We start from the raw sequence: 25,960 nt of genomic DNA, 5'->3' as shown, positions 1-25,960 counted from the left end.
AAAGGTACTTTACAGGAGGCTGGAAGGCTGAGCGAGCTCAGGGGTGGCTTACCTTCACGTAGGCAAGGAAGTCCATCAGAAAGCTGCGAGACTGCACACAGCAAGAAGAACAACTGTTATTGTCATCTCTGTTTAAGTCATGAACAGCAAATCCATCACAAACTTGCCCAGCAGAAACATTAGCAAAGTGTTTAGCTTCCATGCTTCCCAAGAAAGTGTTAAATAGAAATGCTGAGAAAGCCTCTGAATTGCACAAGGAGAAACAGAACCCAACCGACACATCCCTAGGTCGAATCTTGCCCAGGAATCTGAGAGAGGTATTTTCTAAGACAGAATATGGCTCAAGGACAATTTGCATTTGCTTTCTGAAAGGAAACCTTTGAATCTCTTACCCTTCACATCACACACAGCCCTGAAACAGCCACATCTGGGCAAGTTTATGCACGGTGGATTAAGTTACACAGACACACAGTGAGGACATTCAGGGCAGAGGTAAAACACCAAGTGATTCTGCTCCTGCAGATGGCCAAGGGTAGCTCCCAGCTGCACAGCACATGTGGAAGGAAACTCAAGTTGTTTTCCAAGCTGTGCACCTGAAATCCTGCACTGCATTGCAAGTGGCTCCATTTTCAAAGGCAATGCAAACAATGTCCATTTAAATTAACAGGAGGTAAGGTTACTCTGCCAGCCTGGAAATCAATCAGCCCTTAATCAACCACTCAGCTCTAGACTCAGGACCTTAATTTTCAGCAGGAGTTTGGGCAGCTGGCCTCAACAAGGCAGAGTCAGCTCCTGTAACATGATACTGAAATGCTTCAGCACGTTGCCCACCCCGTGTGGCTTCCCTCCTGGCAAAGCCAGGGACTCCAAGGAGCTACTCCTAGGAAAGTTCTAACTCCCCACCCCTACCAAAGCTATCTTGTGTTGAGACCCAGGATCACTAGCTGCCTGCCAAGCTCTTTGGAGTGGAGAGCACCCATGTTCCCACATACAGAAAGATCATTTTCCCCTTGACAGGCAGCTGTGGGAACACAGCCAATAAACACCTTCTAGCTTTAAAGGGTGTCTGAAGTGGAACAGTTGAGTATTTAAGTACAGTCTGATTTTTAACAGGACACAGACAGACTGTTTTGAAGGAACTTTCAACAGAAGTATGCATCTGGCTGTTCCCTCTGTCTCAGGAAACTCCCCATCACCACATACAACCTCTCCTGGTATTAATCCTGGCACAATGAAGGAATTGCTCTTAATGGGAAGACTAATGTTGAGTGGCATTGACTCATTACAAGCTCCCCAGCCCAAAGCTGCTACCCTGTGGTGCTGAAGGCAAACTCACTCCACTCAACATGGTTGCTTTAGCAGCAAATGCCCAAAGGGCCCTGGAGAAAGTCCTTCTCATGAGATGCAATGGATGGCCCAAACTTGGCAGCTACCACCCAAGAGCGATTTCAGCAACTGAAATGTGTCTTCACACATGTTTCCAGAACAAGAACACTGCCTCCCACAGCACAGGAACCTTTTCAGGTTGGCTGGGACACAGCAAGTATCTCACTTCAAGCAGCTGTGCACAAGTTTGAAATGCTACCAAGCACAGCAGGCACCTGCAGCACTGGAGGCAGTTTCCCAGTGTACAACCCACAAGCAGCTCAGCTGTGGCCTGTGAATTCTTTAAACTGAAGTCTTTGAAGGCAAGGGCTTGGTTTTTCAAGTCATTTCCCCTGAGATACATGGGCACCAAACTCCACATTGAGCCTTGCTTTCACCTGGCCCATGCTGTATGGGCAGGGCAGAGTTGAGGACAGTAAGAAAGCACCTGAATTCCAGAATGAGTTTGATTTCAGTCCTTAGATGAAAGGAGGAGAGAACTCCCTTCTAGCAATGTGCCTTAGCACTCTAAAGGAACTTCTGGGAGTCTGGAATGAGGGGCTGTAGCATTCCCCAGGAAATACTCCAGGTTCACATGTGCCATACACACCATTCAGCTCTCACAAGCACAAACATCTGGCTGCCTCAAGCTTTCCAGTTCATTTGTCATGAGGCAGAACACAGAAAGAGCCTAACCAAGAGAAGGGCCCTGCTGTAACAGCCCAACACACATACCTCTTCCTCTGTCATTTCTTCTTCAACCCCTTCCTCTTCAACTACAAAACTCTCCTTCAGCTTCAGGTACTCTTCATACTCTCTCTTCTCCTCTTCTTCCTTTGCCTTCCTTTTTTCCTCCTCCTGGACAGAAAAGATGACAAGCAATCAGTTTGCTCCTCCCCAAAGCAGGTTTAAGTAAAGCAGCATCTTCTTTCTCTGGGGTCTGGCTTTACTGGGACAGGCAGCAGGTCAAATGTTTCTAAAATGAGTCTCAGTTCTCCCTTGGTGGCATCATTAATTTCTGCAGTAACCATCTCACAAGGCAGTGTCAGCTTGCACCCAGCACAGCCAGGCTGGTTCTTAACCATCTCACAAGGCAGTGTCAGCTTGCACCCAGCACAGCCAGGCTGGTTCTGAACAGCTATGACACTGGGGAAGAAAAAGCACTCTTATACAGCAACCTGCCCTCCTAATTTGCATGAATCTGCCTCTTCTGCAGATCCCATGACAGGAAGTCCCTGCCCCTAACTGTACTTTGATGCAACATCCACATTTTCAGTATGTGGCCTCAATTCTGCTCTGACAGGCATTGGTGGGCACTGGGAGTGGTCACAGAGGATGGTGGAGTTACACTGGGGTCCAGCTGCTGGCCTGCACAAAAAGCTTCAAGTATAATCTCTCCCTTAAGACACAAACCCAACTGATGTGTACATGGCCTGGAAAGACCCAAGTATGGCAGACACAGGTGGCAAGATGTGTGTTGAGGGGAAGCAAACAGATTTTTCCACAGGTTTTATTGTTAACCAAAACCTAAAGGCTCTCCCTTACTCACAGTAAAAACATTTTCAGTTGCCTACCCTGAGCAAAACATTGAAGTTGAAAACAAAATAATGATGTTGAGCCCCAAAGACTCCAAGCCTGACATCAGTGAAAAGCTGAGGCCTGCAGAGCAGTCAGACACAGCAAATCCAGCATTCACTTTGCAGCTCCAAGGAGGCAGTAGCGTGCCCTTGAGGCTGGAAACACCAAGGAGATACTGGGGCGCACTAAGAACAGTGTGGGAGGTTCTCCAGTCCCTCTGCTCTGCCCTGGTGTGGCCACATCTGGGGTCTCTTCCAACCTGGTTAATTCTATTCTCGTGCATCCAGTCCTGGGCTTCCCAGTTCAGGAGAGACAGGGCACTACTGGAGAGTCCAGTGGAGGCTACAGAGATGCTGAGGGGCCTGGAGCAGCTCTGTGAGGAGGACAGGCTGAGAGCCCTGGGGCTGCTGAGCCTGGAGAAGAGCAGCCCCAGAGGGGATGTGATCAATGCTCAGCAAGAGCTAAAGGGTGAAGAGCAAGAGGATGGGGCCAGACTGGACAGTGTCAGGACAAGGGGCAGTAGGCACAAACTGGAACTGAGGAGATTCCATCTGAACACAAAGTCAAACTTCTTTGCTGTGGGGGTGCTGGAGCCCTGGAGGCTTTCAAATCTTACCTGGTGCAACCTGCTGTGGGTAGCCCTGTTATAGCAGCTAGATTAGAGGTCCCTTCCAACTCTACCTTGCTGGGAATCTGTGATAAATCACTGAAATGGTTTCAGATGTTTACTGGGCGCTCACACCTTTGCAGCTTTCCAGCATTTTCTTTTAAAGGTTGTTTTGCTCTTCTCCAAAACATTTGACCCACGTTAACTCCACACAGAAGAGTGTTTCCTTGCACAACAATTCCTTCCACAGAGAAGAGCACTTGGTAGAATGAGATTCCAATTGGCCTGGCCTCTGGTTGCTATTACATTGCAAAGGCTCTATTGAAACACAGGAAGATGAGCTCTTCACATTTCAGTGACAACCTCTGGGCATTCCTTCGCCATTAGCATAGGAATTGATCTCTTAAAGAGCAATCAGATTGATTTCTGCATGCTTGTCATGCTCCATCTTTGATGCTAATATGCTAATTGCTTCCTTAAATGGCTGGAAAGCAAATGCTTGTTCCATTAAAACAGGAAGAGACAGGGAAAAGTCATTAAGTATAATGAAAAATGGGCACATTAAAACCCAAGATGCTGTGCAAGGCCAAAAGCAGCAAGATACCAGAACTGGGGATGGGGAAGGCTGTCTTTCAACAAAAACCAAGCAGAAAGTGCCTTTGGTGCTGATTGTGTTTGAGCAAACTCTCACAAAGTCACCAGATGGAACTGCTCCCAACAGGCAAGTGGGAGAAAAACAGGACTGGAAGGATCTTGGGGTATGTGCAAAGCCAAAACTGTTTTGTTAACCTGGTGGGAAGGGATCTGAGGTTGCTCCTGAGACAAAACAAGACCATTTTCTGGGTCAGTCATCACTGCAAAGTTTTTCTTTGTAAGTGCTACAGGTGCCAAGCACAACATCTCCCTATTTCATTTGGAAGTGGCAGCAATTGTTCTTTTCCTGTAAATGCACTGAGTCTCATCTTGAGTGTGGAAAGAGAAGAACAAAGCTCTTCCCCCTCAGTCTGCTGCAGAGGCTGGAATTCAACTGGCATTTAAATGAGGAAAAAAAAATACATCAAAACAATCACAAACTGTGAAATTTGCTTTGCAAAGAGTTTCTAGATGGGTCTCTCTCTAAAAAAAAAACATCAATCATTAGAGCAGAGAGCCCCACAGAATCCCAGCGTGGTGGGGGTGGAAGGGACCGTCCCTGGAGGTGTTTAAGCCCAGGCTGGATGAGGCTCTGGCCAGCCTGATCTAGTGTGGGGTGTCCCTGCCCATGGCAGGGGGGTTGGAACTAGATGATCCTTGTGGTCCCTTCCAACCCTGACTGATACTATGACCTCTGGAGATTCCCTGGTCCAAGCCCCAGCTAAAGCAGCATCTCTAGAGATCATCCAGTCCAAACCCCGCTGCTAAAGCAGGGCACCCACAGCAGCTTGCCCAGGACCACAATGTCCAGGTGGGGTTGGAATCCCTCCAGAGGAGGAGACTCCACAGCCTCTCTGGGCAGCCTGCTCCAGGGCTCTGTCACTCTCACAGCAAAGGAGTTTTTCCTTATATCCAATTTACAGCTGGGAGCAACAGGAATAATCACTGCAGTCCAAGTAAGAGGCAAACTCCAGGCTGAGCTCTGCTTCTGCAATAGCAATCTCATTTGAATGTAAGAGTGAACAAACCCCAGTCCCCACTCCTGCTGTGACCTCTTATTTCACAACACTTAAAAGCCTGCTCACTGGAAGACTGGCAGTTTCTCTGCTGTACCAAGCTGTGTCCACTCTGCAGTGCATTTAGAGGCAGCACTGGCTGCTCAGTGCTGCTTTTCTAGAGGAGTGACAGCTGTCAGCCCTACAGCTGCACAAGCAGGCTCCTTAGGACAGCAGAAGCTGGGCTGAGGGAGCTCTGGCTACAAAAATCCCTGTGCACAGATAAATAAACCCCAAGCTCTTGAGTGAGCACTCTGCAAGGCTCTGTCTGAAGGCTGTGTTTTGCAACATCTGAGGAAGTTGGCTGTCATTGATAAGGTGTCAGTTGGTAAACCAGCTCACCACTGAAAAAGTCCAAGAGTGGAAGGGAAATCCCCAGGGCAAAGCAGAGCTGAAGCAAATGCCAATTATAAGGCAGCTCCCTTACAGCTAGAGCCAATCAGGTCATCAGAACACTGGAGAGGAAACTTGAATTTAAAAATACATTATCTGGTTTGCAACACTGAAGCCAAGGGGCAACTGCATTTATTGATACCTGGATGCAATCACACTGACACTGAGGCAGGGGAGCATCTGCACAGAATCCCAGCATGGTGAAGGCTGGAAGGGACCTCTGGAGATCATCCAGTCCAACCCCCTGCTAAAACAGGGCATCCACAGCAGCTTGCCCAGGATCACAATGTCCAGGCAGGATTTGGGATCTCTCCAGAGAATGAGACCCCATGGCCTCGCTGGGCAGCCTGCTCCAGGGCTCCAGCACCCTCAGAGGCAAAACTTTTCTTCTCAGGTTCAGTTGGAACCTCCTGGATTCCAGTTTGTGCTCACTGCCCCTTGTCCTGTCGTTAGGCACCACTGAAAGGAGTCTGGCTCCATCCTCTTGCCCCTGCTCTTCAGCCCTTGCTGAGCAGAGCAGATTCCCTCTGTGGCTGCTCTTCTCTAGGCTCAACAGCCTCAGGGCTCTCAGCCCTTCCCCCTCACAGAGATGCTCCAAGCCCCTCAGCATCTTCATAGCTCCTACTGGACTCCCTCCAGTAGTTCTGTCAAGAATATGCAAGATTTCAGCCCCTCTAACTCCCTTGAGGGAACACTTCCCACTTGAAATAATGTGTAGTTGCCCAAAAATAACTGGAGAGATCCATGTGCTTATAACACACAGCTCAAGAGTTCCTTGTTTCTCTGGACCTCCTATCTCAGACTGGTTGAGTGGGGAGTGTCTGTGACAGGGTTAACAGTGCTGGTGACATTATCAAAGATCAACACTGGGGAATTTCTAGAAGATCTACATGCTGCAACATGATTCTCCACCCTCCCTCATCATCTGACACACTTCTAGCAGATATCTAATGGCACAGGAATCCCCTGCTGCTGCTGGTGACTGGGAAGTGTTGGTCTGAGGCTGCAGCTGCAACGCTGAAAGGAAGCTCTGCTTCACCCGAGCCCAGCTCCACGTTCACAGAAGTCTGCACAGTTTTGTTAGCACTTCTTTTGCAGAGAGTGAAAGCAGAGTGGCAGAAGAATGTTTGTCACAGAGCCTGGTGGGCTGGCTTGGTGTCTTGATAAAGACCACTGGGAAAAGTAAACAAACCAAACAACCAAAGGTTAAAATGAACAGAATTGAAGTAGCTAAGGAAGGTCTTGGCTAAAGTCAATGGCAAGCTGGATTCAGGCACCTGAGCAGCTTCCAAAATTCTTCTAGTTGCTCCTTTGGACTGCTGAGCACAAAGCTTAAACAATAAACCAAAGCACAACCCCCTCCCAGCCTTATTTCTCTTTTTCACTGAGCCCTGAGACAGGGAGTGGAGGTCTTTCAGTGCAGCCTGTACTCAGAATGATGAAAGTTATAAACCAGAGGTTCCTTATCCAACCAAAATAAATTTCTCAGCCCCAAAGTGAAGCAAATTAAAGATGAACACACACACACACACAAGCTGAATGTTAATAAGCACTTTGTGTGTGGAGGGGTCTCTGGCTAGAATTTCACCCTGATTTTCCACACAGCTTTTCAGCCATGCCTGACTGGGCCTGCTCAGCCAGTTGTACTGCCAAACCCCAGGCCACACTCCCAGGCAAACAAAAGGATAACATCTCTGTCCTGGGCTACAGCTTCTTCTGAGCAGGTTGGCCAAGCTCAACTGCAATTTGCTTGGCAATTCATCTGCCCTCCCAGCTGCCACTCTGGAAAGAACTGAAGTTCTGGTTAGGAGGTCCAGACAGTGAGGCCTACTAATTCCCCCAAAATATGAGGAGTCATTTGGCTGAAGTCAACCAACTCTTCATGGTTTCAAGGATACTCAGTTCCCAGAACCTCAGGAAATAAATAAACAATCAGGGAACTGAGTGGAGACAAAACACTTTAAAGAATGCATCACTGGAGGGAAGCTTGCCATCTGAGGTCTCCATTATGCCAAGCCCATGACAGAAGAGGAGAATGGGCAATAGACATGGTCTGGAGGCAGACAGAGCTCATCATGCCTCTTTCTGAGCCAAAAGTATGAGGGGGGAGAAAGTGGCAATATTTAGGAGAAAAGCAGAGTGGTCACAGCAACTGTAAGGCAGAAGCTGGTGCTACTGAAGTGTGTAGGCAGGGGAAATCAACCACCCCCCTGGGGAGCCTGTTCCAGCCTGAGAACCCTTTCAGTGAAGAACTTTCTTCTAACGTCCCCTTCTGCCACTTGAGGAGATCAAAGCTGGGATCTGCAGCTGAGATCACCCAGAACACTGCAACTCCAAAAGGAGCAGCAGAAAAGCCAACTACAAAAACATGATGCAGTGGTAAGGAAAGGCAAAGGGAGCTCTGCTGCTCACACACACACCCAGCTGCAATCCCCAGGACAACCACAGCCATTCCCACCTGCCGCTCCTCCTCCAGCCGCAGTCTCTCCTCTTCTTTCCTCCTCTCCTCCTCTCTCTTGGCCTCCAGCTTTCTCCGTTCCTCTCGCTCTGCTTCTTCAGCCTGAAAACAAACAGATACCAAACCATCATGCAAGGCAAGCCTTGCTCTTCCTGGACATCTGGATTTCCATTTCCTATTGTGATAGCACAGGAGGTTTGTGTCTTCCCAGCCCCACATTTTGGGTTTCTTTTCTGAACAAGCACAAAACAGTACACAGAACCAGGGGGAAAAATAGCCTCCCCACATCTTCAGCATGATCATCATGGCAAACTGAGAAATGACCCTTCCCACTTGCATTAGCTCTATCCCCACAAGGCTTTCAGCTTGCTAAATGCCTATGAGCTTATTACAAGAGTGCTATCAAGCAATCTTCTCTTATGGCATTCCATTTCCCTCCTTTCAGGCTTTAAAGAGAGTTTGCCAAACCGAAAGGAGAGCAGAATATAGATTCTTCAAACCCAACTATTCACATTTCTCATTACAACCAGCACTCAATCTCTTACAGGAAGAGCTGTACTGGTCTCTTCAGATACTTTTTGGATGTATGGTCACAGTATTTTCAGATACTATTTTGGATGAATGTGCCAAGGCATGTATTGTTTAGAGACTGAAGTTGTTCTGCACTCTCTTCCGCACACTTACACTTGAAAGTATATGAAGTGAACAAGCAGAGAACATTCAAAGGGAGTACTCCCACCTGGAGTACTGTGTCCAGTTGTGGAGCCCCTATGACAAGAGGGATCTGGAGGTGCAGGAAGGTGTCCAGAGAAGGGCCATGAGGATGATCAGAGGGCTGGAGCACCTCTCCTATGAGGACAGACTGAAGGAGTTGGGGCTGTTCAGTCTGCAGAAGAGAAGGCTCTGAGGTGACCTCATTGTGGCCTTCCAATATCTGAAGGGGGCTACAGGAAGGCTGGGGAGGGACTGCTCAGGATCTCAGGTAGTGATAGGACTAGGGGGAATGGAATGAAGCTGGAGGTGGGGAGATTCTGGCTGGAGGTGAGGAGGAGGTTCTTCACCATGAGAGCGGTGAAACCCTGGAATGGGTTGTCCAGGGAGGTGGTTGAGGCCCCAGCCCTGGAGGTGTTTAAGCCCAGGCTGGATGAGGCTCTGGCCAGCCTGATGTAGTGTGGGGTGTCCCTGCCCACAGCAGGGGGGTTGGAACTAGATGATCCTTGTGGTCCCTTCCAACCCTGAATGATACTATGATTTTAGGCTTGAAGTGAGGAGAAAGCTGTTCACAGAGAGAGTTGTTAGCCATTGGAATGTGCTGCCCAGGGAAGTGGTGGAGTCACCATCCCTGGAGGTGTTCAAAAAGAGATTGGATGTGGCACTTGAAGCCATGGTTTAGGAGTCATGAAGTGCTGGGTGACAGGTTGGATTTGATGATCTTTGAGGTCTTTTACAACCTTATTGATTCTATGAAATTGCATGGAACAATCAGAGGGGAAAGAAACCCTGATGCTGAGCAACCTCATGTTGACTTGTCTGAGGTTTAGTAGTCATGAGGTCTTGGGTGACAGGTTGGACCTGATGATAGTATCATAGTATCAGTCAGGGTTGGAAGGGACCACAAGGATCATCTAGTTCCAACCCCCCTGCCATGGGCAGGGACACCCCACACTAGATCAGGCTGGCCAGAGCCTCATCCAGCATGGGCTTTGAGGTCTTTTCCAAGCTTATTGATTCTCTGATTTGTGGCTGTGAATGTTTCAGGGAGATACCTACCAGAGGAATTTAGCTGTCTACATGGGAAAATAAAAATCATCATGTTTTCAAATGAAACAAAAGATTCCCCCACCCCACCAGCCCATGCTTAGCTAACTTCACTCAACTCTGCTCAGATTTTCCACCCAAAAAAAAGAGTCCAATTGCACAGAACCAATATGGAAAGTAGTGACAACATGGTTAAGGCACAGAGTGAGAAAAGGACTGTGATGGAAGTTTACATGAAAAACCATGCTACCCCATCCAGTACCAAACACACCAGCTACAGGCTGTGTCCCTGGAGCAGAAACTGGCTTTAAACCTCAGCTGGTACTAAAAGTCTCCAGATGGGATCTCACTGGCTTCACTTGGACCCTCTACACATCAGAGATGTTGGCACTCTCATAAACCTTGCCTTTTTGTAAGATGTGTGAAGCCCACTGTCCACTCCAGCCTCTGCCAGGCAAAGGCTGCTTGAGTTCTTAGCTGCTTCTTGCAACCACACATCCCAATTCACAGTTTGTAACAAACCCTTTAGAACAACTACAAGGAACTGATGCACAAGCTGCTGCCATCCAGGAGCACACAATGCAGACAGGAAGTTTCAACATGCTTGTTGCTTCCCTGGAATTAAAATCTGCAGGCCCCAAATGTGCTCCCATTGGAGATTTCAGGGGATGACAGGCTCTGCTTTCCATCTCACCCAGCCCATAAAAGCAATAAACATGGCTCACCACAGATAAACCCAGACAAAAAGGCTTTGCACTGCCAGAACACTGCTCAGAACCACCCATGGTTCTGCTCACAAACCAGCAGAGCTATGTGGGTGCTGAGTCTATCTTTAAGGGGAGATAGGACTGACTTTAAGCATCCAACTGAAGAGCATTCAAGAGAACTGCTTTCTCCTCCCCATGAGAATGCCAGAGAACCCATGGGAAAGAAGAGACACCATTTTGCATGGACTCCATGGGATATGGCATCAAAAGCTGGATTAACATTTGTGAGAGCAAAGCACTGCAGTGATGACCCTGCCTTTGCCTTTCTGGGGTGTCCACCATCACCAGGTCCTTGCTGAGGGCTGCTAAGCAGGCTCTGCTCTGGGCTCTCTAGGTGGCAGGAAATGCTTACCTCTCTCTGTGCTTTTCTGGCTTGTTTCTCTTCTAATTTCCTCTGCTTCTTTGCTCCAATTTTCCCAGACACCTGAAATTCTGGCACTTCCTCAGCATCATCTTCCTCTGCATTAAAGAGCAAACAACAACTTTTAGGTCAGCTATAGAAAGTCCCTTTGAGAACCTTCACTGCTGCCTAGGCCAGCAGCAGGAAAGCAGAGACACACTTAGACTTCAGGCAAGACCTATTAGATGGAAAACCCCAAAATGCCAGGGGACTGCCAAAAGCCACAAAGAAAGAAGGCAAACACACATATGGGTGAAGCCAGAGGAAGGCTTTTCATAAGGATCTCCTGCTTCCCACAATTAGGATACTTTCTATTGTACATAGAATGTGCTAATGGCTCTCATGGTGCAACTGCTTACATCTCACCTGCAGACACCTTTTGTGCCAGTTAGCTGGCTCAGCAGCCATCCATTGCAAGGAGTGGGATTCAGAGGCATGCCACTCACCCACTAGATCTAGCCTGATACAACCAATGTTTAAGGGAAGCAAAATAGAAGCTCCCTGCACTGTGAATCTTGAGCTTGACTGCACCAAAGCTACACGGAGAGAGCTCCCTGTTGTACAACAAGGTACAGAGATGGTTATCTGTAGACAGATGAGCTCTGCAGCTGGGAAACAGAAAAGGAGTCATGCTGAAATGGTGTGTCAATGCACTGTATTGCTGCTCACCCACAGGCTAAGGGGCTTTTACAGACTGCCAGTTCCTCCCCACCCCAAGGCTCAGCAATATGTGGTCATTTTATTTGCTAAGCTAAATTAGTCCTTGGTCCTACAACCCAAGTGCACTGGATTGACCTCAACACTCTAAGAGAAATCATGAAACACCATACACCATCTAGAGATTCCTGCATCTCAATCAGATGGCAGTCACAATGAAAGCTCTTTTGTCACACGCGTCCCTGTTGGGGCAACCTGCACTCTGAGCATCCACAGTGCTGCTGGGCTTGGTGCTGACTTCACAGCCACACATCTTCACCCCCTGAAGAGTGGCACTGCCAGCTCCTGCTCCTCTCCCAAAATACAGCATTTACTTAGGGAAGGAGAAGAGGAAGAGAGTGGAGGAAGAGGAAGTTCTTAAGTTTTAGCTCTCATCATCGGGGGTGAAAACACCCTAGCAATTCCACACTTACACAACAGCCCTTGCTCTGTAAGATCAGGCTAGCAGGAAGGAAAAGCCCAGCTCCACAAGAGCCTGCAGCAGCTGGACCCTGACCTCACCACGTTGTAGCAACCACCAGAACTGGTTTGGTAGCTATTTTCTGTATGTGGCTCGCTCCAGAGCCTGCTCTCCTACACCTGGGAACCCCAAAAAGCTGCCACTGAAAGGAGCATGTGTAGGGATGAGCCTCCCCCTTCTTCACTATGCAGGCTTTGGTTTGAAAGAGTCTGGTTTTACTAATTCCAGTACCCAGCATGGTGCCATGGTTAAGCCACACAGACACATCAACGGAAACAAAAGCAGCTGAGAGCTGTGTAGGTGGCTCTCAAATAGCTTTGCTGCCTTCAGGAGATGGAAGCTAATACAAGGCAGGCTCGCTGACCTGGCTTCATAGAAACACTGGGAGCTGATTCCTGAGAGGATCAAAAGGGTTCCCCCTTCCTACACCACAAACAAAGAGGGCAACAGGGGACAGTCAGACTTGACACAGTTGCTTTTAGAGTTTCGGGCCCTGTGCTCTTTAACATCTTCATTGATGATCTGGATGAGGGCATTGAGTCCATCATCAGTAAATTTGCTGATGACACCAAGCTGGGGGCAGGAGTTGATCTGCTGGAGGGCAGAGAGGCTCTACAGAGGGACCTCGACAGGCTGGACAGATGGGCAGAGTCCAAGGGCAGGAGATTGAACACATCCAAGTGCCAGGTTCTGCACATTGGCCACAACAACCCCATGCAGTGCTGCAGGCTAGGGCCAGAGTGGTTGAGAGCAGCCAGGCAGAGAGGGACCTGGGGGTGCTGGTTGATGGTAGGCTGAACATGAGCCAGCAGTGTGCCCAGGTGGCCAGGAGGGCCAATGGCATCCTGGCCTGCATCAGGAACAGTGTGGCCAGCAGGAGCAGGGAGGTCATTCTGCCCCTGTACACTGCACTGGTTAGGCCACACCTCGAGTCCTGTGTCCAGTTCTGGGCCCCTCAGTTTAGGAAGGAGGTTGACTTGCTGGAAGGTGTCCAGAGAAGGGCAACAAAGCTGGGGAGAGGCCTTGAACACAAGCCCTATGAGGAGAGGCTGAGGGAGCTGGGATTATTTAGCTTGGAGAAGAGGAGGCTCAGGGGTGACCTCATTGCCCTCTACAACTACCTGAAGGGAGGCTGTAGCCAGGCAGGGGTTGGCCTCTTCTCCCAGGCAACCAGCACCAGAACAACGGGACACAGTCTCAAGCTGCGCCAGGGGAGGTTTAGGTTGGATGTTAGGGAGAAGTTTTACACAGAGAGAGTGATTGCCCATTGGAGGAATGGGCTGCCCAGGGAGGTGGTGGAGTCACTATCATTGGAGGTGTTCAGGAGGAGACTGGATGGGGTGCTTGGTGCCATGGGTTAGTTGTTTAGGTGGGTTGGACACGATGATCTTGAAGGTCTCTTCCAACCTGGTTTATTCCATGTAAATTCTATGTAAGTATTTGCCTAAGCCTAAAATAACTTGATTTGTATTTGGAATAGCAGGCCAAGGGGAGTTCCAAGCATGAGTGACCCAGCATTAGCAGTTATTATTCTAACATCAGCAGCTCAACCCTGCTATTGTTCTTTATTTTACAAGTTCCTTCTGGAGAGTACCACAGGAACAAACCACCCTCTATGGCACTGTTCCACCTGAGGCTCTCAGTGCTCCTCAGATTTCCTCTCCATTAAGAATACCTGAGCCAGAGGTTAGGCAGAAGACTGAAGAGGCTTTTAAAGCCTTTTCCCACTGCTAGATCAAACATGGCTTTGTTCAGCAGCGTTTGCTTTCCCCCTGTTTGAAGCACCTGATGGGATCCCTTAAGCATCACTTCCCCCAAGCTTTTCCTAGTGTGTGGAGCTCCATTCAAAAAAACAAACCAGAGCCAGTGATGCAGACAGCCTGGGATTCAGCAGAGCTTTAAAGGTCAACTTGGCACACCCAGGGCACCAAACCTGCAATTAATGTGGCCTCCCTAGGGCTGAGTGGAAGGGGAGGCCACATTTCGAGTACTGAGTCCAGTTCTGGGCTCCCCAGGTCAAGAGAGACAGGAAACTGCTGGAGAGTGCAGCAATGGAGATGCAGAGAGGCCTGAAGCAGCTCTGTGAGGAGGAAAGGTTGAGAGCCCTGGGGCTGTTGAGCCTGGAGAAGAGCAGCCCCAGAGGGGATGTGCTCAATGCTCAGCAAGAGCTAAAGGGTGGGGGGCAAGAAGATGGGGCCAGAATGGTTGGGGTTGGAAGGGACCTCTGAAGATCATCAAGTCCAACACCCCCTGCTAAAGCACCCCAGCATGCCCAGCATCACAACATCCAGACAGGGTTTGGGATCTTTCCAGAAAAGGAGACTCCACAACCTCTCTGGGCAGCCTGCTCCAGGGCTCTGTTAACTTCACAGCTAAGAATTTTCCCCTTCTGTTCAGATGGAACCTCCTAGGTTCCAGTTTGTGTCCATTGCCCCCTGTCCTGTCACTGGGCACCACTGACAGGAGTCTACCCCATCTTCTTTTCCCCTACCCTTTAGCTCTCACTGAACATTGCTCAGCTCCCCTCTGGAGCTGCTCTTCTCCAAGCTCAACAGCCCCAGGGCTCTCAGCCTTTCCTCCTCAGAGATGCTACAATCCCTGCTCAGCTTGGCCTTTCCTGCCCTAAGTGATCAACCCCTGAAATCCACATACATTTATTTATTGAGGAGAGCTTATTTTCATCTTGGCTGTATCCAGCCTCACAAAGCCACCTCTGTCAGGGTTCAGTTTAAATGAAGGTACAACACAGCTGCCAGCTGGGCTATCAGAAGCAGCTTAAACACATGAACACACACCTCTCCTCCCAGGTCCTTTCCCACAGGGCAAGTCAGAAGCCTCTGAGTCCTCTGAGACACAGGTTTTCAGCAGCCACCTCAACTGCACTGGACTGCCTGAAAGGCAGCAGTGTTGTGACTGGAACTGCATGGGGTGACACAAGCCAAGCAAGCCTCCTCTTCTAATGCCAGCCTGGACGTCACGCTGGTGGAACACAGCTCAGGGGTCTCAGTCATTCTGAGAGGCACTTTGTCACCAGTGAAAAATACCTCCCCAGCAATCTTGGGTCAGCAGAGGCTATTAATAGCTGTTGATATTCTCCTGGCAGATGCCCTCTGAGTGCTCACCAACCACCGAGAGCTGTTACTCAGGCAGCGGGCCGGGGGCCTGTCCCACAGCAGCCCACACAGAAGCCCAGAGCAGGGCACCCACCCACGCCCTGAGGGCTGCAGCCCTGCTAAGAAAGCCAAGGCATTTACTGCCTCACCCTTTACTTTCTATCTGTGACAGTCTGTAAGTAATTTAGGTGGCCTTCCCCACCACACTGAGCTGAAGGAAGGGTTTAGATTCATAGAATGGTTTAGGTTGGAAGGGACCTCAAAGACCACCCAGTTCCAAGCCCCTGCCATAGGGAGCTTCCACTAGCCCAGGGTGCTCAAGGCCTCATCCTGTCTGAACACCTCTAGGAAGAGGGCATGCACAACTTCTCTCCACCTATCCCTCACACTCAAGAATTTCTTCCTCATCTCCAGCCTCAGTCTCCCCTCTTCCAGCCCAAAGCCATTGCTCCTCACCCTGTCATGACAAGGCCTTGCCAAAAGTCCCTTCCTGGCTTTCTTGTAGCCCCCCTTCAGGTACTGGAGCCTGGTTTAGCTCTGCTGGCAATGGGTGTGTCTGTATTAGACAACTCCTTATTCACACTTGCAAGTAAATAAAATTAAGATTTCAAGTACAGAAGGGACAAAAGTTAGGAAAGTTCTGATCCCAGTGGCACAACCTGGTTTGTTTTTCTGCCCCCCAGCATTATGGTGCCAGAGATTTGAGCACTGTCCCAACACAACCTAGTGCAGGCAGCAGAAACCATGGGCTTCTGTTGTACCCTTGGAGCTTTCTTGTTCATTTTGGAAGGCAAATCTGATGGCTAGATGGAAAACAGAACCCCCTTACACTAACCACAACTTCAAAGCTTTGCTGCTGTGAGACCATTTCCTAGAGTCAGCATAACTGGATCCTGAGCAGGCAGAGCACCTTGGTGCTAACAGCAGTTCCTACCTGCCTCCACTTCTGTGTCTGTGAAGGTGGCACAGATATGGCCAGGACATCCTCATGCCCTCCCTGAGTTTGGTGCCAGAAGTCATGGAGTGCTGGGCTGGTGCTATGCCTAAGCCTGAGTGAGACAGAGCAGGATCCAGGCAGCTCTGCCCATTTGCATGCCAAGATTGCACAAACCAGACTACCTTGCTGTCAGTGTCTACATTGCAAATGGCTTTGGCCTTCAGCCCTGAGTGCCCCAACTGGTCCAGCACTGCCTGTGACTGTGCACCATCACCTGCATTCTGGGCTCTCTATCCATGTGACTCTGATTTTCAGAACAACACTGATTGGGTAACTGCTGTCTCAGCAGCTTCAGATGGAGGCTCTGTGTTGCAGTGCCGTGGAGAAAATGCACATGGCCCCTGCATGAAGGGGACAAAACCAAGCATTAACTCCAGGCCTGGGCTCCATGCTCACTTTAAAACATGTAAAATACCCTTCTCTAAGGGGGAGTCCCCCCCAGCCCTCCCACAAATCTAGGTAGCTCAGGACCAGGCTAAGGGCTTTGCAGGACAAAGGCAAGCCAGTCCATGACAGAAGGTGGCTAATGCCAAGCAGTAATGGCCATTAGTGCCCTCAGCACTGGGGAAGCAGGGGCAGATGCTTCCCTCCACAGCTACACTGCTGAAGTTTGTGCACAGGCTCCAAAGGCTGTGTGGTGGTACTGCTGGGAAGCAGTACTTGGGCACTTGGAAACACCACCCCAGTCTATACAGAATTAACCAGGTTGGAAAAGACCTTTGAGATCATCAAGTCCAATCTATCACCCAACACCATCTAATCAAATAAACCATGGCACCAAGAGCCTCACCAGGCTCTTCACCACCTCCCTGGGCAGCACATTCCAAAGGCCAATCTCTCTGTGAAGAATTTCTTCCTAACATCCAGCCTAAACCTCCCCTGGCACAGCCTGAGACTGTGTCCTCTTGTTCTGTCACAGGTTGTCTGGGAGAAGAGACCAACCCCCACCTGGCTACAACCTCCCTTCAGGTAGTTGTAGAGAGCAAGAAGGTCTCCCCTGAGCCTCCTCTTCTCCAGGCTAAGCAACCCCAGCTCCCTCAGCCTCTCCTCACAGGGCTGTGCTCCAGACCCCTCCCCAGCTTTGTTGCCCTTCTCTGGACACCTTCCAGCAACTCAACATCTTTCCTAAACTGAGGAGCCCAGAACTGGACACAGGACTCAAGGTGTGGCCTAACCAGTGCTGAGTCCAGGAGCAGAATGACTTCCCTGCTCCTGCTGGCCACACTGTTCCTGATGCAGTCCAGGATGCCATTGGCCTTCTGGGCCACCTGAGCACTGCATGGGGTTGTTGTGGCCAATGTGTGTGAATCAAAACCCAGGCAGAAGCACAGAGCAAGAAGTTGTTTTGATTTGGGAAACAAAAGAAAGGAGAAGAGAGAGAGAGATTACACCCCCACAATTAAATGATGCAATTTCAAAGAAAACTTAGAGCAAGAGCCTCAGCACTTGCAGCTGCAAAAGAATTATTTATAAGGCCCAACAACACAGATTCTTCTCCTGCTCCAGTGACAAAGAAAGATGAGCTGCTTGCTTTGACAGCTTCACTGGTGGCCTTCAGCACTCAAACTTTTGATGTCTGGAGTTCAAGGCAAAAAGATTTTCAGATTTCATTTCCTTTCCAGGATGTTATCACATGAAAAGAAAAGAGCTGAAGTTGAAAAGTTCAGCCCTGTCAATTCTCCCCTTGTTGAAGACAATTAGCTTGAAGAGCAGGTTTACCTGGCAGCCCCAGTGCAAAGCTGCAAGACAAGCTGAAGAAAGTGCACCTAGCCCCTAATCAGAGCATCACACAGACGTGTGCTTGCTGGCTCTCACCTACTGCACACCAAAAGGACACCCTGATCTCCACTGCAAGCTCAAGTGAAGCAAAGCACACTTCCACCACTCCTGGAGTAGAAGCCCTGAACACCTCACCCACAGTCTGAAAGGAGAAGGGGTCCAGCTGGGTGCATCATGGTGATGCTGTCACCTTTAGTAATAAAGATAACATGTGAAGTTTCACCAGCAAAGGAGTGAGGCTTGCAGGGTGCACAAAGGTGTTACTTATCACCATACTAGAGAGGAGGCTGAAGGGTGACCTCATTAATGATTTTAAGTATGTAAAGGGTGAGTGCCAAGAGGATGGAATCAGGCTCTTCTGGGTGATGCCCAATGGCAGGGCAAGGGGCAATGGGTGGAAGTTGAGGCATAGAAAGTTCCATGGAAACATGAGGCTGATCCCTGGCAGCAGGGGCAGGGAGGGGATTCTGCCCCTCTGCTCTGCTGAGACTTCAGCTGGAGTTGTGTGTCCAGCTTTGGACTCCTCAGCAGAAACAGGGACCTGCTGGAGTGGGGCCAGAGGAGGCTACAGCAATGCTGGGAGGGCTGGAAGCCCTCTGCTGGGAGGCCAGGCTGAGAGTTGAGGTTGTTCATCCCAAAGAAGAAAAGGCTCCAGGGAGACCTTCTGATGGCCTTTCAGGACTTATGGAGGGCCTGTTAGAAGGGGACACTTTCTAACTGGCCTCTGAACAGGGTCTGCTGTGATTGGCCAAGGGGTGATAGTTTTAATGTAAGAAAGGGAGATTTCAACTAGAGAAAAGATGTTTTCCACTGAGTAGTGAGACACTGAAGCAGGTTGTCCAGAGAGACGGGAGATGCCCCATCCTTCACCAGCCTTCACATCTGTTGTGAAGGTACATTTCAATGTCTGCAAGAGGAACTGAAGCACATTACCTTCCAGCCAGTCTTCTGCCTGCTGTGCTCTCCTCTGGGCCATCATCCTGTTGCCCATGTTCCTCCGGCGCCTCGGCATCCCATCTCCCCGCTCCTCCGCATGGGGCCGAGGCCTGGCCCCTGCTGCTGCTGCCACATTCTGCTGGTGCTCCTCATCAGCTGCAGAAGGGAAACACAACCCATGAGAGATCTGCCATCTCTGCTTGCCACAGCTGTCCTTTTGCCAGTCAACTTTTGCAACAGCAGCGCTGCCTTCAGCTGGAGGATGCCTCCCCACTCCCATGCGGGTTTTCTCCTGCAGGCAGGAGAGGCCTGCGAGCTGCTCTCCCACGATGAAGCAGGATCATGCACTGGAGCTTGTGTGTGCACAGTGCTCTGCAACAGGAATTTTATCCTGACAGCAGTCTCTTAGGCAACAGCATACAGATTACTGTAAAGAAAAACCTACAGCTGCATGCTGATAGGGTCCTTTGATCTGACAGAGCACCCACCAGAAAGTCACCCCACCACAAAATAAAGACACCCCCTCCCTCAAAGAGCTCAAAAACACTCTTAACCTAATAACTGAAGATACTGCTACTCTGCTCTTCCCTTTACCAGGCAACAGTCCTCTTTATCTGGCAGGACTAGCAGTATATAATGCTGAAGCTATCAAAAGGCAAGGGACTAGAAGTACTTTTTCTCCCCATCTAAAGCACTGTCAACTTGTAAGCTGTTTTACACTGGGTGCAGAGCATGCACGTTGCAGAGTGCAAGTGGTGATGCCCAAACCAAAAGCTGCATGGCTAATAAGCAGCACAAATGACACACATCCAGGGATGACTTCATTCTGCCACGCTGAGTTGAACTGGAGGTCTCCCAACAGCAGAACACCACAGGCCACTGCAGCTCTCCTGCCTTCCTCACTGCAGTCACTAATTAAGAGCTGACAAATGAGGAACATCCTAACAGAGGAGCAGCTGGGAGACAGCATGGGAGCAAGAGACTGACCATGGGGCTCCTGTCAGAAGCCCTCCACTGGGTTTTTCTTTGACACCTCCATGACCCTGCTGCTATCAACTGTGGCAGTCACACCAAAACAAGCAGATGCAGATAGAGTATCACCATCCTTGATATCCACTCTGCATATTCTGTTGATAAGTGTATGAGAGGTTTGTGTATGCTGTTACCTGCTCAGCCCTGCAAAGCATTAAATGCTAGGGCTTGATTCAGGTCATCAAGATTCAGAAGGTCTCATGGAAACCCTCCCCAAAGGTGTTTAAGGCCAGACTGGGTGAAGCCTTGGGCAAGCAAGTCTAGTTGAGAGGTGTCCCTGCCCATGGTAGAGGGGGTGGAGTAGATGACCTCTGAGGTCCCTGGGTCCAACCTAGGCCATTCTGTGATTCTGATACAATATTCAAGCTGCAGAACTACTCATTTACCACAACTCAGGACACACTTTTGTGCTTTGCCACATTAGTGTCCCTGCAGGAGTTCCAAACACTTTCCACCCTGCCAAGTCTCCAGCATCCCCTGATCCAAACAGTGTCTTCCTAAACCCCCCTACTATTAGCATATCTATGATAAGAAAATGAGATGCATTATAACTACATCTACATAAGGATCAAAGGTGTGCTTGCAGCTCATCTCAGTGCAGCTCTAAGTTCTTGAGATGTGCTACAACTCAAACCACAGAATCCTTTCCACCGCAAAGCTTCAGCGTGTCTACCCCAGCCCCTTCTAGAGGTGGTCCTCTGCAGGCTGTCAGCTGGCTTTTGGTTCCTCTGGTCCTTCCAAAGGGCCTGCTTTGCATTTTGTGAAAGAGGAATCCATTTACAAGCCGTGAGTTCATCCTAAACTGAGATGCTTAACCCTCACAGAGCCACCCACCAACCAAGCCATCCTGTTTCCTCAGTCGAATTCTTTACAGCAGACAAAGTAATTCCTCAAAGTTTACCAGTGTCAACAGTACCCAGAAAGCAGGAGAAACTCTACCCAATCTACCCTAGATTGTGGTCAAACATAGAAGGCAGTTGTTGGACAACACCTGCCAGATCTCCAAAACATTCAGACAAAGAGCTGAGGACACCCAGATGCTACAGACTGACATTTGGGAGGAAAAGAGATGCTTTAATACAGGTTTTGTTTTCCTTCTCCCCTATGGCATTCAGCTGGACAGCCATTTGAAAACTGTGGATGTGAGTCCTTGCATTTCCTCCCATCCTTCAAGAGGAGAAAATCAGCTCCTCTGCCTGTAACACACCTACACCTAGCTGGTTCTTCAGGGGTCAGTGATTTGTCTACGTGGCCCAAGACGGATCACTTGTTGCTGTATCAGGGCAGCTGGATGTGCCTGCTCTCCCTCTGGACTGGGGCTAGAGCTGCACACAGAGGGCTGTGACTGAATTTCCCAGAGCACAAAGAATACACTTAAAAATCCTCCTCCTACTCTTGGAACTAGACTGACAACTTGGAGGTCAAGAGCCATTCCCTCTGGAGTCCATCCACGCATTCCTCCACGTCCTCCTGCAGCACAGCGTGGTTTGGCCACTGCACTGATCTGAAGACATCTTTTCATCTTCCTGTAGCTGCAAGAGGTCTCCAGCAGAAGTGGCCCCTCAGGCTAACCAATTCATGCAGAGATTAGTCACACAAGGATTAATTAGACTTGAGACAGAGCCACGTTGAGTCAAACTTAGCAACCAGTATTATACAGGTGAGACAAGTGGCCCACCAGCTGCTGGATGGTATTGCAGGGAGGCAGTCCAGAGAAATTAAGGAGCTAAAGCCCTGGAATTAACAATGCAAACAAAACATTAAGCAAGTATCTCACAAATGCCCACGGGTTTAATTTGTATTTTAAGCTTTAGGTTCTCCAGTTTCTGACTCAGCCTCCTAAAAAGCCCAGCCAGTGCCTCTTCTTTTGGGAACAGGAGGTTGAAAGATGTGCTGAGACAGCAGCTCTGCCTCTGTGCTTTTCAGAGAGGCAGCAACAGAGATTTCATCTGACTCTTCAGGCAGTGCACAGCAGCACCTACGAGACTCTGGTTCTACTCTGAGGGACAGAGCAGAACTCTGCTCAGAAAGCTGAGCTCTTTCCTAAGCTGGATGTGAAGCATCACTGCTCTAGAGCATTACAAAGAATCCTATGAAATCTTTCAGAGCCCAGACTTCTAAGAACTTGATTTACATGCCCTAAGTAGAAATCTGCTCCTTTACAAAGCTCTGCAAATTTCCACCAGCTCAGAGCTCAGAGATTTTTCCTTTGGGAAGCCCTCCTTTGACTATCACAGCACATTATCTCCGGTTACATCACAGAAGCAAGTCCACCCGGGTAACACCCGGACTGACAGCTTTGGAGGCACTTTCTGTGTGCCCTCATCCTGCACCCGTGCAGAGAGAGCTCCACCTGCTGCACCCTCACAGGTCAGTGGTAAACACCACCACACCACAGGCATCCTGCATCTCTGCCCCTTTCCTGCTAACTTAACCTGTGCAACTCAAGGAGAGCAAGTCAAAACGCAGCTCGGATTCGCTGGGGAGGTGTTTTTGCCCAGTGCAGCTTATCATATCAGGCCTTGCTCACAAAGAGATAAGCCAACCATGTAGAAACGCTGCGGCTTTGTTTCTGCTCTCAGCAGAACAAGTCCAGGCATGATCTCGCTGGAAACACTCTGCTGCCCCAAATGACCTTTCAAAGGAAAGGCAGCATTTACCTCCTGTGATCATTAGCTCCCTTCAGGCAAGCTCTGAAACTTTACAAAAGGCCAATTCCCGAAGGAGAGCACAAAGAGAATCTGCTGCCCCTATCCCCAGGCACTGAAAAAAGTGAGAGCTACCAACCAGTTGTCTAGGTCAAGAGTCCCTAGTTCCAAACCCTTCCCATGAGACATTTACTAGCAGAATTGTAGCACCTTCCATTTTCCACATAGGAAAAAGGAACAGGAAAGCAAAGCCCTGCTTGAAACCAAGGCTTGCAGATGTTAAACACATCACAGCTCTAATGACTTCAAAGACCTATTTCTGTCATGTAAGGAGAACAAAGTCATCCCCATGACTGACATTCTGCAGAGGGCCTTACCCTGATTTCTGTCTCTAGATTAAGGTAGAAACCCTCTTGAAAATATCAACCAAAAAAAACCGAGGCAAGACCAATGTGGCAGAGTCTAAAAGATGACAAAAGAGAGGCTTCAAAATGATTATCCTTAATGCAAGCTAACTTTAAGCAAGCTGCACAAAACCACTATTAAAGCTTTTTGAGAGTTCAGACCATTTAAAACAAATGTTTGGGCTTCAAGTTTGTTAGAACTTCACATGCTAAACCCCAAACACCAAGACTCCCAAGCCCCCCAGCCCCTGATTTACCTAAGTGCTGCTAAAAGCCAAGCTGAGGAAGTGAGATTATTTCCAGCAGTCTCTTTTCTCTCTGGGACCCACATCACTGACATTCACCCAAAAACTCAGCTCGAAGTCACTAGGAATCTGAAGGAATTTCAAGCTGTTGAGAAATCTTTAGACCAAGTCTATGGAAGGAGAGGAACATGCTGGAGAATTTCATAAGAGCAAGACCTGCTTTTAATCCCAAGTTCTCAGCAGCACACACTTTTGCCCTGGCACAGCCACGTTCATACCTGGGGTGTTTGCAGGGTTCTTTAGTCTAAAGAGTTAACAGAGCTCAAAAGATAAACAAACAAACAATCCCTAAAACACCCCAGAAGCAGAAAATGGTGTTGTTATATTGATAAAGGCTTCAGTGTTCGCCCGAGGTAAACACCTGGATTTAAGACCCACAGCTAAACGAACTCCCTTCTTGCTCCCTGAAAGCACAAGGCTGGTGAGCTCTCAGCTCTGACTTCTTCCCCTAGCACTCCACTTGTACCTACACGAGGCCACTTCCACCACAGTTTCACGCTGCCACAGTGGACTCAGCAGCGTTAGGTTTATGGTTGGACTGGGCGACTTTAGAGCTCCCCTCCAGCCTTAACGACTCAGGGGTTCCAGCCGCCGGTCAGCGGTGAAAGGCGGGCTGCAAGCGCTCTATCGTCTACCCCTGCCCGCAGCTGGGCTGCGCAAGCCTGCGCCTAAACCTGGAGTGCCCAGCGAGCCCTCGCAGCGTCAGAGACAGTGGGAAAGGAGCAGAAGTGGGTAATGGCTAGGAAACGCGGGTGAAAGCGGCTGCCAGAAGCCGTCCCAGCTCTGACGAGAGCATAAACCGGCTGACCCGCCTGTCAGCTAGGCTGGGCTGCCACCTCACGCAGTGGAGGAGCCTTAGGGACACCTTCCTTCCTCCCGCCCAGATCGAGAACAGGGAGCTCAGCCACGGCAAACCCAGTACCCCTCACGCCTCCGACCCAGGCCCGGAGAGCAGCAGGAGGCCTCGCCGCCGCCTGAGGGGTCGGCGGAGGAGAGGGCAGGAAGGCGAAGACCCCGAGGGAACCACCGGGAAACCCCACCAAGAGGGCTCACCACTAGGGGAAGGTCCTTCCCACCCCGGGGGCTCCCTGCCCCGCGAAACTAGGGCCGGCCCCACCGGAACAGGGCGGACAGCGGCCCCGGAGGCGGCGGAAGGGGAAGTCCAGCCGGGACGTGACCCACCTGCCCTCGCTTGGCCGCGGACCCGGGTGGCGAAGAAGAGAAGAACAGCGAGGAGCACGGCAGCCGCAAACAGCAGCACCGCATCCATTCTCCAACCCTCGGCGGGACCGCCCACACCGGCACTCGGCGCGACCCGCCTACCCCGCCGCGAGGACCCGAGCCGGGCTGCCCGCTGCGTGCCTGCAGCGGAGAAACGCTGGGAGGGCTTGGCGGGATCGCACCGGCGCGGCAAGGGCAGCCCGACTGGGGCGGGGGGTCCTGAGCGGCCAGCAGGCAGCGTCAGCCCCGGGGCGGGAAAGAGGGACAGGGAGAAGGGGACAGGGAGAGGAGAATTTAAGGTGACACCGGGTTGGGTGGGACTGCTGGTCTGCTGGAGGGTAGAGAGGGGTCTGCAGGGAGAACTAGCCAGGCTGGATCGATGGACCAAAGCCAATGGGCTGAGGTTCAACGAGGCCAAGTGCCGGGTGCTGCACTTGGGTCAGAGCACCGTGATCGCCCCAGACTTGGTGCCAAGTGACTGGAAACTGCCCAGCAAAAAGGACCTGGGGGTGCTGGTCGAGAAACGGCTGAAGATGAGCTACTGTGTGACCAAGTGGCCAAGAAGGCCACCAGCATCCTAGTTGGGATCAGAAATAGTGTGGCCAGCAGGACCAGGGCAGGGATGATGTGCCTGTGCTTGGTACTGGTGCGGCCACACCTCAAATACTGTGTTCGGGTTTGGCCCCCTCCAAGAAGGATATTGAGGTGCTGGAGCATGCCCAAAGAAGGGCAACAAAGCTGATGGAGAGTGTGGAGCACAAGTCTTGTGAGGAGCAGCTGAGGGAACTAGGGTTGTTCAGCCTGGAGAAAAGGAGGCTCTGCATCTCCCTGAAAGGAGGTTGGAGCCAGGTGAGGCTTGGTCTCTTCTCCCAAAGAATAAGTGATAGGACAAGAGGAAGCAGCCTCATGCTGCCCCAGTTTAGGTTTAGGTTAGACCTGAGGAACATTCTCCAAAAGAGCTGTCAAGCTCTGGCCCAGGCTGCCCAGGGCAGTGGTGGAGTCCCCATCTCTGGAAGGGTCTCAAAGCCATGTAGATGTAGTGCTGAGGGACATGGTTTAGTGGTGACCTGGCAGGGATGGGTTAAAGGTTGGATTTGATGATCTTAAAGGTTTTTCCAGCCTAAAAATGCTGTGATCATAATTACAAACTGAGGCAAACCCACCCATCAACCTGACACTGCTGGGCCTGTCTCCGGGGCAGAGCTGCCAAGGGTGGTTGGTGAGCTGTGACTCTTGGCATTGTGGTGGGCTGACCATCTGCCTCCTGGCCCATGTGTGACCATACCTTCACTGTAAGCCAGCACCTCATTGCATGTAGCAGGTCCTGCCCAAGC

The 25,960-nt window shown here is 50.1% G+C and overlaps 1 protein-coding gene across 1 annotated transcript in view; it reads right to left on the bottom strand.

Annotated features, from left to right (window-relative positions):
• DDRGK1 (DDRGK domain containing 1) overlaps window positions 1–24,723 on the bottom strand; it is a 34,572-nt gene extending 9,849 nt beyond the window's left edge. The window contains exons 1-6 of the mRNA XM_068149442.1: window positions 24,588–24,723; window positions 19,014–19,172; window positions 10,967–11,073; window positions 8,090–8,191; window positions 2,101–2,223; window positions 53–91 (exon numbers count right to left, since the gene is read on the bottom strand). Coding sequence (XP_068005543.1) covers window positions 53–91; window positions 2,101–2,223; window positions 8,090–8,191; window positions 10,967–11,073; window positions 19,014–19,172; window positions 24,588–24,675 — 618 coding nt within the window. The 5' untranslated portion in view covers window positions 24,676–24,723. The remainder of the gene's footprint in view (window positions 1–52; window positions 92–2,100; window positions 2,224–8,089; window positions 8,192–10,966; window positions 11,074–19,013; window positions 19,173–24,587) is intronic.
• Between the last annotated feature and the right edge of the window lie 1,237 nt (window positions 24,724–25,960).

Source organism: Melanerpes formicivorus, unplaced genomic scaffold (genome assembly GCF_026170545.1).
Source record: "Melanerpes formicivorus ecotype bairdi unplaced genomic scaffold, bMelFor1.0.p_v2 SCAF_18, whole genome shotgun sequence".
NCBI classification, from domain to species: domain Eukaryota; kingdom Metazoa; phylum Chordata; class Aves; order Piciformes; family Picidae; genus Melanerpes; species Melanerpes formicivorus.
This window is presented reverse-complemented; position numbering and strand designations above follow the sequence as displayed.